Below are 13408 nucleotides of genomic sequence, written 5' to 3'. Positions count from 1 at the left end.
TGACATGAGCAAAGGCTCAATGACATGCGTGCACTGCACGAGGACGTGTGAAGAACGAAGCCGATCACACATAAGTCAATACACATAGAATACATGAATACGCTTACGAATTCAATACGAATAGAATACATGTATACACATAACAATCGAGCGAGTAAACTATCAACGCTCTAAAATACAAGGTTGTTCCAAAAATGACAAACGAGAACATAATAAAGAATTCAAGATGAACAACTTGTACGAGGTCTGAAAGACCTAGTGTCTAACGAGATTAGTACACATGTAGGTTATTGATACGTACGGACGCTCACTTTGATATCATAATACACGGAACGCAAACTTGTGAGTTCATGTCCCTCTTTTCACTGTTTTCAATGTTTTGTTTTCAAAAACATCGAGGGGAAATACATGTTAAAACTATTGGTATGTTAGTTACGGAGTAGTAGATAACATGATCAATGTGCATAAGTAGGGAGATAACATTAGTAACCATTAATCACTTAGTGACCAAGGTGCAAAAGGTGTAGATCTATTGGGCTTGAGGCACGCCCCACTCCTGGTTGGTATACCCTGGAGTGCTTTTGTGATCCCAAATGATGACAAAGTGTTCTCGGTTTGGTTATTTACTTATGGTACATTATGTCAGGGGGCTCGCTACCCACTGATAGATCCTTAACAGACTCCATGAATGAATCAGAACATACCATGATTACAAGATAACATTTACGAGATTTCATATGATAACAAATACTGCATGAACTCGCTCAACTTTTGTTGACTTTTTAAAACTACATGTATTTCAGGAAACAGGTCTTGAGCCGGTGATTCACTATGGGATTCGGGAAAACAAATGACAACGATGGCCACTTTTGGAGGGTTTGTCTTTTATATCCCAACTTCGTATGGGTATATAGTGGACAAAACCTTACTATGTTTTATGTCAAAAGCTATCTTTTGTTATGTGTAAATAACTTAGAACTATGCTATGTCAAATGTAGTTGAAAACTTGTAATCTTTTGTTGAAAACTATATATCTATGGCATCGTTGTTGGTTCATGTTGTTAATACATTTGGATGCAATGATTACCTTTCTTACGTCACACACAATACGCTTCCGCTACTAGCAGGGTGTGACATCTGAATTTCGGGCACCAGACCCTTGAGATACAGCTCGATGCGTTTGGTGGGAGGGTCTACCATAGTGGGACAAAATGTGGCTAATTCATTTGATCTCTTCGTATAAGCCTCAATTTCAGACCCCGCCATCTAATTTATGGATGTCTTCCCGACTGCAAAACTCTTCCTTAATTAGGTCCTTGAACTCGTTCCACGGGGTGGCATTAGCAGCTGCCAGCCCTAAGATCTGAACCTGTGCTTCCCACCAGGTTAATGCAGCACCTTCGAGTGTTCCAGTAGCAAACTTTACTCTACGAGACTCAGGGCAATCACGCACCTCAAAGTCAGTTTCGAGCCTTTCGAACCAATGGAGGAGGCCTACAACTCCCTCAGTACCACTGAAGGTACTAGGTCGGCAATCCTTGAGATTTCTGAAGGTGCAAACAGGTGGCTGAGTGTGTTGACCTATTGTGTATAAGAATAGGCCAAGGTTAAACACAAGAGTTGGTTTAGGAGAATAGGATCTAAAGATCCTTGTTACGACTGCAGGGTATACCTCCTGCTTGTATGGCTGCAAGTGCCGCAGCAACTCGTTCGTTAATGAGAGCCGTCAACTGGGCTTGAGTCAAGTTGATACGTCCGGCCATGATCTTCATAGCAAATGTAACGTAAGTGAGAGAGGTTCGCGAGTAGTGCGATGACAGAAGAGAGTAAGCACACAAGTGTTCTCAAGTAATAATGATAAGTAGACAATGTAATCTAAGCATACCACGAGCAAAGTTCTATGTAATTCTAGCATTTAGGCAATAAACATAAACCTTATTACCTAGGATGTTGAGTCTTGCACGTGGAGCGAGGCGTCGTTGTGGATCGTTGAACACTGTACTAGTTATAGTCTGGTTTTAATAAAAACGTTTTTCCCTTATTAAAACCGAGTTCTCTATAACCAATGGCTCTGATACCAATCTGTCACACCCCCAATATCCACCCGCGGAGTATCACCGCTTGGGAGCGTGACTGACCAGTATCAAGCCACCAATCATATAGAACAATGTAAATAGTAAAAGTAAATGTAGTTTAACCAAACCAATCCATATGAAAGGTGTTCAAAACATAAGTATAAATTCAACGTTTAGCGGAAGCATTTGAGTAAAAGCCAAACATAAATAAAGTATGTAATGTCATAATGTTTAATCAAAGCATTCACGATCCTTGTCCACAACGACCGCGCCTCCCAGTGCAAGCTCCATGTATACCTAACGACCTGCAAGGCATGTAACAGAGAGTCAACAACTAGTTGAGCGAGTTCACAGTAAGTAAGTTCGTAATAGTAAGTATATTTCGCAACGTGTGGCTCTACTAGGCCGATAGTATGTTCTATTAGTGGGGGCTTCCCATGGTTGTATATACACTAGACTATTTGTAACCATAAGTGTTCTTCTTAACCCGAGAACAGTAGTACGTACAAGCTTTACGTAGGTGTTACGTAAGTGTCCTTCTTTACCCGAGGACAGTGGTACGCATGGGGTTTACGTAGGTTTTACGTAAGTGTCCTTGCTGACTCCGGAAGACAGTAGCATGTGTGAGTTTACGTAGGTTTTACGTAAGTGTCCTTCCTGACTCCGGAAGACAGTAGCATGTACTTGTTTACGTAGGTTTTACGTAAGTGTCCTGCTTAACCCGAGGACCATGGTAGATAGTCTAGTAACCGTGTAAGTACGAGAAATTGTTCAATCCCATCATTCAAACCATTCCCAATCCCCGGGAATCCCATGCCTTGGTAAAGAGTGTGAACTCACCTTGGTTAGCTCGGTATGCTAAATTATGTGCTCGCAAGTAATCAATCAAATCCTATAGTTATGCACGTATTCTCAATCAGTACATGTTGGTAAAGTTTCACATGCAATTAATACCACAAGGTGCGTTTGGCAGTTAACATCATGCATTACACAAGAGTTAATCACATGCATACAATTCATGTTTCACATAACGGTCATTAACGGTTTATTCTAACATAACTATCCAACCATACACTTAACAGAGTTGCATACTTTAACAGAGTCTAATAAGGTTAACAGAGTTAATTGGCTAACGAGGTTAATTAATTAACAGGGTTAATCAACTTGGCTTAACAGAGTTAACAGAGAGTTTCCTCCTTAACAGAGTCAACATGTTTTAACAGTATCAATAACTTAATAAGGTTACCAGCTTAAAAGAGATTCATATACTTTACATACTTAACACAGTCGACATGTTTAACTGAGTTATTTGACTTAACAGATATAACAGTTGGTCCACATCAACTTTAGGCCGAACACACTTGGGCCGCAAAAAAACTCGGAACAAACACTACCCTTTAAAACTCGGACCACATTAATTCTTAAAACATCACAAAAGTCAGACCATCCATGACATATGAAATTCGGACCATGCTTCACATTAAAAAGTCGGACCATTCAATCATGTATAAAACTCGGACAACATGTAAACAATATCACTCGGACCATGTGTAAACAATAGAGCTCGGACCATATGTAATATAAAACTCGGACAACATGTAAACAATAAAACTCGGTCCATATGTGAACAATTAAACTCGGACCATACTTCCTTAGTAAAGTTTGGACCAAGTCTCCCACAAGAAAACTCGGACTACCCCTCATCCTAAAGGTCGGACTACACATCATAATAAAGGTCGGACTACACCTTCTTAACAAAAGTCGGACCTTGAGTTCTTTACAAACATTCGGACCAAATATAACAACACAAACTCGGATCATGTGACTAATACAAAATTCGGACTATGTTTAATTAACCAAAACTCGGACCTGTGTTTATCTAATAAACTCCGAACATAAGATTTTCAATACTTCGGACTCAAAACCCTAATCGCACAGAAACACCAGATAAGCAATGTAACAGTTGCAGCCATTCTAAGATCACAACCCTAATTTCACTGTTAAGAATCCACATAATGGTATGGCAATTCAATCATATCAATGGCATTATAGTACCCAATAACAATGCACATTCAATCACGTACTCATTCAAGCATAAGCATATAAACACAGAATCGTTACATGTAGAACTAGGGTTTTGCATGAATCACATAATCAAAGATTAACAACAAGAAATCATTAAACGTTTACCTTAGATTGATTCTAGATGAAGAGGGAGATCAAAAGTGATGAAGAGCTTGTGCCAAGAAGATGATTGTAGAGAGAATTGTAGAGAAGGATGTGAAAGTACGTATGTTGATTTTGTGAGATGATTAGTGAAGGAGGTTAGGGTTAAGAGTGATTAAGATTTCACTAACTACTCTATTCACCCCTAAGTATCATCTTTTACATAAAACACACCCATCACAATATAATTTACAGTTTCATCACCAAGTTCATGCATTTGTCAAATCATTCGAAAGATAACATATAACCATGCAATAATCACAATACACTTTATCGAACCAAAACGTATACAGTTACAAAGCAAACCAATTGTGCAAGTAAACAACTAAACAAACAGTGAACGTGCAATAAATGCAAAAGTGGAATCTCGGAAACTCGAGTTGTCACATGGAAGTTAGTAGATCTACCCGACGGCCACAGAAAGATAAACACAAAGTGGGTTTTTAAGTGCAAGAGATATGATAGAGGGGTCGTTGTTCGTAATTAAGCTCGCCTAGTCGTTCAGGGGTTCAGTCAGCAAGAGGGAATTGATTTCACTGAAGTTTATGTCCCAGTTGCTCGACTTGAAGCGATTAGAATCTTTCTCGCATTTGCATCATGGAAGGGTTTCAAGGTATATCAGTTAAATGTCAAATCGGCTTTCTTATATGGAAAGGTAAAAGAGGAGGTGTACGTCGGTCAACCACCGGGCTTCACCGACCCTATCCACAAAGATAAGGTCTACCTTCTGGACAAAGCCTTATACAGGTTGCACCAGGCCCCGAGAGCCTGGTACGAGACGCTTTCTCGGCACCTATTATCAAACGGCTTCACACGAGGGAAGGTAGATATAACTCTTATAACGCAGGAAGCTGGTGGTCATCTTCTGATAGTGCAAATATACATTGATGACATTATCTTTGGGTCTACCAATGACGAACTCTGCAAGGAATTCGAAAAAGTCATGAAGCAGAAGTTCTAGATGAGTTCAATAGGAGAGATGAAGTTCTTCCTCGGCTTGCAGGTCGACCAACTGCCAGGAGGTATCTTCATTCATCAAATGAAGTACGTTCATGATGTGCTGGAGAAATTCAACATGTCAGGGACCTCTGCTAGTTCTACCCCATTAGTAACTAATCATGGTATAAATCTGGATCTCACAGGAGATAAGGTGGATGAAACCTCGTACCGGTCCATGATTGGTTCACTCATGTACTTAACCGCATCAAGACCTGATATAATGTACCCAACCTGCCTCACGGCATGCTACCAATCAAGTCTGAGGGCTTCTCATCTGATTATCATCAAGCGGATCTTACGATACTTGAAAGGAACTCCGAGCTTAGGCTTGTGGTATCCTAAAGCCGGCGACTTCAATCTCGAGGGCTACTCCGATTCAGATTACGGCTTCTGCAAACTCAAAGCAAAGTCTACAAGGTCCGGCTACCAGTTCTTTGGAACACGCCTGGTAACATGTCAATGTAAGAAACAGACCACGGTCGCTCTCTCTACCTGCGAAGCTGAGTACGTCTCGGCTAGCAGCTGTTGTTCATAGTTATTGTGGATTCAATAGCACATGAGAGACTATGGTCTGCAATTTCTTAACTCGCCTATATTTGTAGATAATGAGGCAGCTATAAATATCACCAAAAACCCACTTCATCACGCTAAAACAAAACATATTGAAATCTGACATCACTTCATCCGTGACTGTTACGAGAAGAAGTTGATTAGAATTGAAAAAATCCACACTGACGAACAGCAAGCTGACCTTCACACTAAACCATTTGATAAATCATGTTTTCATTATCTTTTGAAACTAAATGGGATGAAGCTTTTGTCGTTATGGGGAGACACTATTGGCATTGATGCAAAATTCCAGTGAAGAGGACGTTGGGAAGCAATCTGCATTGGTTTGTCACATTTTTAAATGTTTTGGTCTTTAGGGGGAGAAAATGTTGTAGAAAATACAAAAACATTAAAAAATGTATAAATACAAAAACAGTAAAAAATGAAAAAAAAAATGTAAAAACATAGAAAAAGACAAAAAGATTTAGTGTAAAAAGAGGAAATGATAGTACATAAGCTTGACTGTCACGGTACGCTAAAGATTTGGAAAGTTAAAAGAGTTAAACGGTCTAACTAATGATGTGTCAGTAGCTTTTTATACATTTAGTAAACTGAATTTGGGATATAAACATAAAAACAATATCTTGCTTATCTCGTGGGGAACATCTCTCGGTTATATGGGTAACCCCCAAAATCTTGTTTGAAAGATTGCCTAATTCTGAGATACTAGGTTTTTATACTTAGTGATATCTGGGGTATTATACCTGGTCTTCTGATATTGCGGAAGCAATGGCCTATACCTCGTATAATACTTTACGTGCTTTAAATAAAGCTTTCCCTCAGCATAAAAATTGATAAAATATCGAAAGATACAAATCAAGTGCTGTTGTAAAGAAGATCCCTAAGTGGGACACACCTAAAGTCGAGCCATCATCTCTCTGACTGAACGGAAGTTCTAACCTGAGCTCTCATGGTCTCACACTACCCAGAGAACAGATATAATTATTGTATATTCACCTGTAAGACTGAATATGGGGAATCTGGATACGAGAGTATATTCTGAGATGGAACACGCGAATAAGTTAAGTGCTTAAAACATTAATCCCGTATCTTGAATCAGTTAAACTCTGTGTGAGAATTTAAGTGGATCAGTATACTGATAATCTAGGTGAATCGTTTAAAACTTAGTGTGTTATAAGCTCAACGGTGCTTGTGACCCGTCGGTAGCTGATATGATCCTCTAATACAACTCACAAAAATATGTTTGTAGCTAGTTTGTTATTCAGATTAAAACCCAAAAGTGTGTTTTAATATAAAGTTCTTAAAATACAAAAAGATTTTATTTCTGCGTTATTTTCGACAAACCGGTGTTGGAAAGCTGGTCTTTAGATTCTGAGATGCAGAGAGAGATTCTGAATAGACTGGATGGGAGCTAATATGGGAATGTTGGAAAATTGAAAAGCTGAACAAGTTTATTAACTTGAAACTTGTATTTTTGAAAAAGTTGAAAAATTTGATCAAAAATGTCAGATGGTTTGTAAATCGGGTCAACCAAGGTCATTAACTTGGACTTGGTCGACAAATCGAGTAACCAGCGTCATTAACTTGGACTTGGATACTTGAGTGGATGTGAAAATCTGATAAAATTTGAAAAAGTTTGATAAAAATTGAAAAGTTTTGAAATTGCAAAGTCCATCCGGACCAATGGACTTTGTCCATCCGGACGGATGGATAAAAAGTCCATCCGGAGAGTTTTTTCTCCATCCGGACGGATGGACTAGTGATATATATAGAGGCCATCCAGACAGGTTTGCTCATTTGAACCATTTTATCCATCCGGACAGACTCTTTTTCTCTTAAATTCTTTAGTCAATTTCTAGCCATTACGCTGCCGAAATTTCTTCATGAGGGTGTTGAATGCATTTTTAATGAAATTTATCTTGAAAATGTTAAAATCGGCACATTCTTTGAGAGAATACACCTTCAATTTCATGACATCTAACAAAAATTTGTTTGATTATGTTTGAATATTCATGTTAAGTTCATCCGGATGAAGCTCCGGATGAGCCCATCCGGACAGAAGTGGTGCTTTAATCTGAATAGTGACTTGTTTGTGTCCATCCGGATGGAATTTCCCATCTGGAGAATGTCCACCCGGACCATTTGTATTATGTGTTCATCCGGATCAAGTCTATCCGGATGGAATGAATGTTGTGATAAATTGAAATTTTTTCTAAGTGTTGTATAATGCTTTCAATGTACACTATTTGTCTCGATATACGTGCAATATCTGATGATGTTAGTTTTGCAGGCTAAGAGCTCGGATTTTCACAACAAGCACAATATCTGCTGCACGCTAGATAAAAAGTTGTCGAAGATGGGTCCGTTCGAAGAAATATTGAAGTTTATTGAAGATAGCAGAATTCATAAGGCATAGATGGATCAACATAAATGTTACGAATCGCATGTTAGAGCATTTTGGAGCAGTGCATACTACGAAGAAGATGATAAAGCTATTCACTCTGCAGTAAAGATGAAAGATGCGAACGGAAAAGACATTGATGTGGCGGTAAAATTCATAGTTGGCGATATTCGAAGAGTGTTGGATTAGAAAGATAAAGATGAAGATCCAATAATTGTCCCTGAAAGATTGTGCAAAGGTTTGTGGATGAGAATGGTTATACTGGATTTGTGAACGATCAAGCTTACACAAAGTCGAAGTTGTCGAAGCCTTATAAGTTTCTTATTCATTCAATTATACATGCACTAGGCCACAGGAAGGGTGCTTATGATGAATCTGTAGATTATATCATGAACATCGTCACGTGTTTAATTCTGAACAGGCCCTACAATATTTCACAAGTGATCTTCAATCACATGCACTAGGCCAAGGTTTGTGCAGATGTTATTAGACGATCAGATTCCAAACTTGCCGAAGGTTGATGGTGATGAGCTGAAGTTAATTCATATGGATAACGAGACCTTGAAGAGGTTAAATGTTTATAGAGGAGTTGAAAAGGGAAAGCAACCAAAGTTTAAAAAGAAGTTTGCCGCGATAGAGAAAGCAGATTATCAGGCCCCGGAAGATGACAAATGGAGGCACGATAACAGTGGTTCTGATGATGAAACAAAGAAGATGGAATAGTTTGTGCCTAAGAAGACTAGGTGGTGGATGAAGAAAGATGAGAAGCAGAAAAAGAAAACTACAACTCCACGTACACCAAAAGTTGCAACTCCTAAAGCTGCATCGAAAAGAGCTCCAAAAAAGCAGAAATCACCACCGCATTTGGTCGATGAACCAGATGATGATGTTACTCCTGAAAACATTGATATTACTATTGCAGGTGATCCAGTTGCAGATGAAATCACAGGTGATGATCATGAAATTTTCTCTGGTGAAATTGAAGCTATTATAGCTAATCAAGATGCTGCGAAAGCTGCTCAGAATGTTGAAGCTGCAGCTGGCGGTGAGAAAAGCGGCAAAAACATTAAGGCTATGAAAGAGACGTTAGTTGAAAGTGAGGTGCATTCAGATTCAAGTGAAACTGAAAGTGACATAGAGGTTACAAAGATGGCACCAACATCATATGTTAGCGGGAAATTCAGAATGAAAGGTCCTTCCAGAAAGAAGAAAGGTTCTGATAAAGAAGATGCTACTTACGAGCCTTCAGCTTCTGAGAAAGAAAAGTTAAAGAAGACTAAAGGTTTAAAGAAGCGTAAAGCTCAGCCAACAAGTGATGTTTCAAAAAAGCAGAAAGCCAGAAAGATTACAACTTCTATTCCTGAACAGATTCCGGAAGTTGAAACGGTTAAAAATGTTGAAGTGGAGATTCCTGTCAAAAGAGAATTCAGAATGGTTACACCTCCAGCTTCTCTAACACCTGAATCAATTCAAGTTCAAGAAGATGTTCATGTTACAACACCTGAGCAACCTGCAAAGATTGTTGAAGAACCAGGATCTACTATAAAGAAAATACCAACTCCCAGGAAAGAAGGTTCAAGTTCAGGTTTTCCTAAAGTTCCATCAAACCTTGATGCTGGTCCAACAGGTCTAGAAGATTTTAGAGACTTCTTTAATGATGCAAAAGTTAAATGAATTGTCAAAGAAAGTTGCAGTGTTGGAGAAATCAAAAGCATAAATTGAGGAGAAGTTGAAGCAGAAAATGTCGTTCTAAAGAATGAAATGATAGCTATGCAAGATCAGATTGAAGATGTCAAAGCAGGTAACAATGCATTGAATGAGGCAATTGATGAGCTGCTAGTTGAGAATTATGATTTGAATGAGGCAAACACGACAATAAGCAATGCTAATGAGATCTTGCAAAAGGAGATAGAAGATCTGAAAGTCAAAGATGAAAAGAAGTCGAAGCAGATAGAGATGTATACGTTGTGATAGAAGATCGACCTGGGATCAATGTTCAGGCGGCGTTCGATGAAATTGAAATCTGAAGAGCTAAGGCTCGGAGGATGGAGAAAGAACAGAAAAATGTTGAAGATGTCGCTGAAGCTTTAAAGGATAAAAGAAAGGGTGTTGTGGTTGATAATGAAGAAATTCGTGGATCATCCAGTCAACAAGAGCAGCAACAACCAGATGCTGAAGTTAATGTTGCAGATGCTGAAACTGAAAGAGCTATCGTTCTTGCACAACAGTTTATACGTGTAGGTGAGACGATAGATGTTCCTTACAGTGAAGAAGAGACAAAGAGGCGTGATGAGATAAAACGTCGAAAAGAAAAGAAAAATAATGTGAAAGTTGACAAAGAGGGTGAAGAAGATGATGAAAAGGATAAAGAGTTAGAAGATTGGTTTGATGATATTGATAATTATCATGGTGATGACGATAATGATGATGTTGATGATCTGGGAGGTAATGGAGGTGCACCGATTGTGAGACCACCTGGTGGGCATCAAGTTGATGATTACCTTGATGATACTCTAAACGAGGAAAGAGAGGAAGAACAGCCTCAGGGGGAGTCTACATCGGGCGCAAAGGAAGCTAATCTTCAAAAGGTATTCTCTAATACTCCAAAAGTTTTGTTGGATCTGAGTTTGTTTTTGATTGTATTTTATGTTTGAAACTAAGATGAAGATGGATGAGTGTGCAGCGGATATTATAATGAAAACAAACTTTGCATACAATCAAACGAGAGTAATACTTTCATCAAACATCTTTACACAAAGAACCGAAAGATTGAATTTATTTCAACTACGATTACAATGATTGATGTAAGAATGCAAACTCCCCCTCAGCCAAAGCTCAGTAGTTTGTTCGTGAAAAGAAGACGAATGATGCAAAGAGCTAATAGAACAGTACCAAGTACTGAACTATTTATAGGCACTTGCAAACTACTGAGCATCTTTGCTGACGTCACCATGAAAATGACATCTAACCTCCTAACAAACTCTAACCTCTGATCTATACAGACACTGCTTGTGTTAACTACTGCTAATACATTTTATTACAAAACAGACTTTAGAACAGTTGCTGCAACCTTCTACTGCTGTGAACCCAGCAGCACTTGTCCGGATCAGCAGTGCTTGACTCAAGGCAGTAGATTGAATCAGCAGGACTTTAGTCTTCTATCATATCTTTAGTTGAGCAGTAGTTATGGGTCAGCAGTTTAGCAAGATCAGCAGATAGGAGGTCATCAATAGTTGTAATCACTTTCAAGAGGAGAGATTTGTATATCAGCATCTGCTTATTCAGAATCCACTGCTCTGATCCAGTTTTGGCTTTAATTATCTGTTCCTCTGATAGGGTTCAATCCCAACAATTTCCCCCTGCAACAGATAATGCTAAAACCCTTCATTATTTGTGGACATTTTATTGCCTCATTAACAGCTCCCTTATCTGACCTTTAAATTGTAACTCAAAGTCAAGGGCATCTGTATCTTCATCATCCCTGCTAAGTGGAAGATCAAGGAGATCCTGCAAATCTTCAAGACTCAGGCCAAGAGCTTGCTCCCTTGATATTTTCTCCACTTCTCCACCAGACCTGAACAAAGTCAATACGCAGGTCTGTTTGTCAGTTGCCCACTTTTGTATTTTTGAGCCTGGTGGGTTTCTTGGGAGATGCTTATTTGCAGAAGTATTTGGTGAGGCTGGCCTGTTCATCACTGGCTGAGCAGTGGTAGCAGAGTTTTCCTGTTCAAGTTCTTCTTTTAACGTTCTTAACAAGCCTTCTTTTACAACAGCATTTCCAGTAAGAATTTCTTGAACAGTTTCAGCTCCTAACTGGCTTTGTTTCCTTCTTTTGTAGATGGCATTACCAGCTGGAGCAGTGGCTCTCCTGATGTGCAGCTTTGTTGGTCTTTTTGAAACTGCTGCTTCAGGATAGTCAGGTTTTTGAGGAATTTTTGGATCTTTCTTTCTTAATTCCTCCAACCTTTTGTAGGTTGACCTGACCACATCTTCTTTCCATCTAGCAATTTGTCTTTTTGTACCAAAATCAGCAACAACCAGTTCTTCTCTCATTCTCTTCAGTTCCATTTGCTTATCAGGTACATTCTTTCTGAACTTTGCCCAATCAGGAGGAGTGTGAGTGACTTTCCTTTCTATCATGTCTTGAATTCTTGCAGCTTCAACTTCAAGTTCAGGAACAGTCCACTCTTTGTACATGTGTCTCTCTCCTTTGTATCTTTTGTAAAACATAATGCTTTCAATGTAGTCTTTCTTCAAAGTTTAAGCTGCTCTTTCTGAAATTTGTTGACTGACATTCTTTGCAAAACGTTCTAGGGAACTGACTTGTGTGAGCAGATATTGGTAGTATCTTGATACTTCTTTGTCAGATTTCCCTTGTGTGTTTCTTTTCGAGATATCCTCTGCTTGCTTGGCCTTTATCTTCAAGTATTCTTCAATATTTTTGGGCCAGGGATATCCTTTGATTGAAGGCAAACTCCTTTTGGCAGGGTCATCCTCAGTATAAAAAGATTTTATTTCTTCTCTAACAGCTTCTAGTTCAAGAGGAAATTGAACACCTACAGGAGGTAAGGGCTTGTGCATTGGAACAGAAGAGAGTGGGACTGGTTTTGGTATATTGACAAGAGCTAAAGGTTTTGAAGATGTTTGGGATGGTGTAGTGACATCATCTTTAGGAATTAGCCTTCTCCTCTTTATTTGAGGAGGGACTGATGATGTTTTGGATGGAAGGGTGGTTGTAGTGGCAGTGGTTTGTGATAGACTAACAGCTGTTGAAACAACTGGTGTTCCAACCACTGTTGTCTTTACAGCAGAAGTTATAACAACTGCTGTCTTCTGCCTTTTGACAGGAGGTGATTTTGATTTTGGTGGTGATGGTGGTAAAGCAGTGGATGTGGTGTGTGTTGAAGTGGGAGCAGATGTTGAAACTACTGAAGTACCAGCAGCTGCTGATACAACAGGAGTTAAAACAGCTGTTTTAGGTGATGGTTTTTGAGCAGACTTTGAACGTCTGACCAGAATGGATTTGGGTAGCCTTACTTTTCTAGTAGGCTTCTTCTTTTCATCAATAAGATTTTCATCATCTCTTGACCCTGAAGTACCCTGATCCGGATAATCCACCATGGCTTTCTTTTTGGCC

General features: G+C 39.1%; 1 protein-coding gene across 1 annotated transcript; it reads left to right on the top strand.

The window, feature by feature from the left end:
- The first annotated feature begins 306 nt into the window (after positions 1 to 306).
- Positions 307 to 10896, top strand: LOC110916565. The gene is made up of 2 exons (XM_022161267.2): positions 307 to 342; positions 8161 to 10896. Exon 2 carries the CDS (start codon positions 9022 to 9024, stop codon positions 9943 to 9945), a length of 924 nt encoding a protein of 307 aa, XP_022016959.1. The 5' UTR covers positions 307 to 342; positions 8161 to 9021; the 3' UTR covers positions 9946 to 10896.
- Positions 10897 to 13408: the final 2512 nt, after the last annotated feature.

Source organism: Helianthus annuus, chromosome 16 (genome assembly GCF_002127325.2).
Source record: "Helianthus annuus cultivar XRQ/B chromosome 16, HanXRQr2.0-SUNRISE, whole genome shotgun sequence".
NCBI lineage: Eukaryota > Viridiplantae > Streptophyta > Magnoliopsida > Asterales > Asteraceae > Helianthus > Helianthus annuus.
Note: the sequence above shows the minus strand (reverse complement) of the source record. Positions and strands in the feature narration are given on the sequence as shown.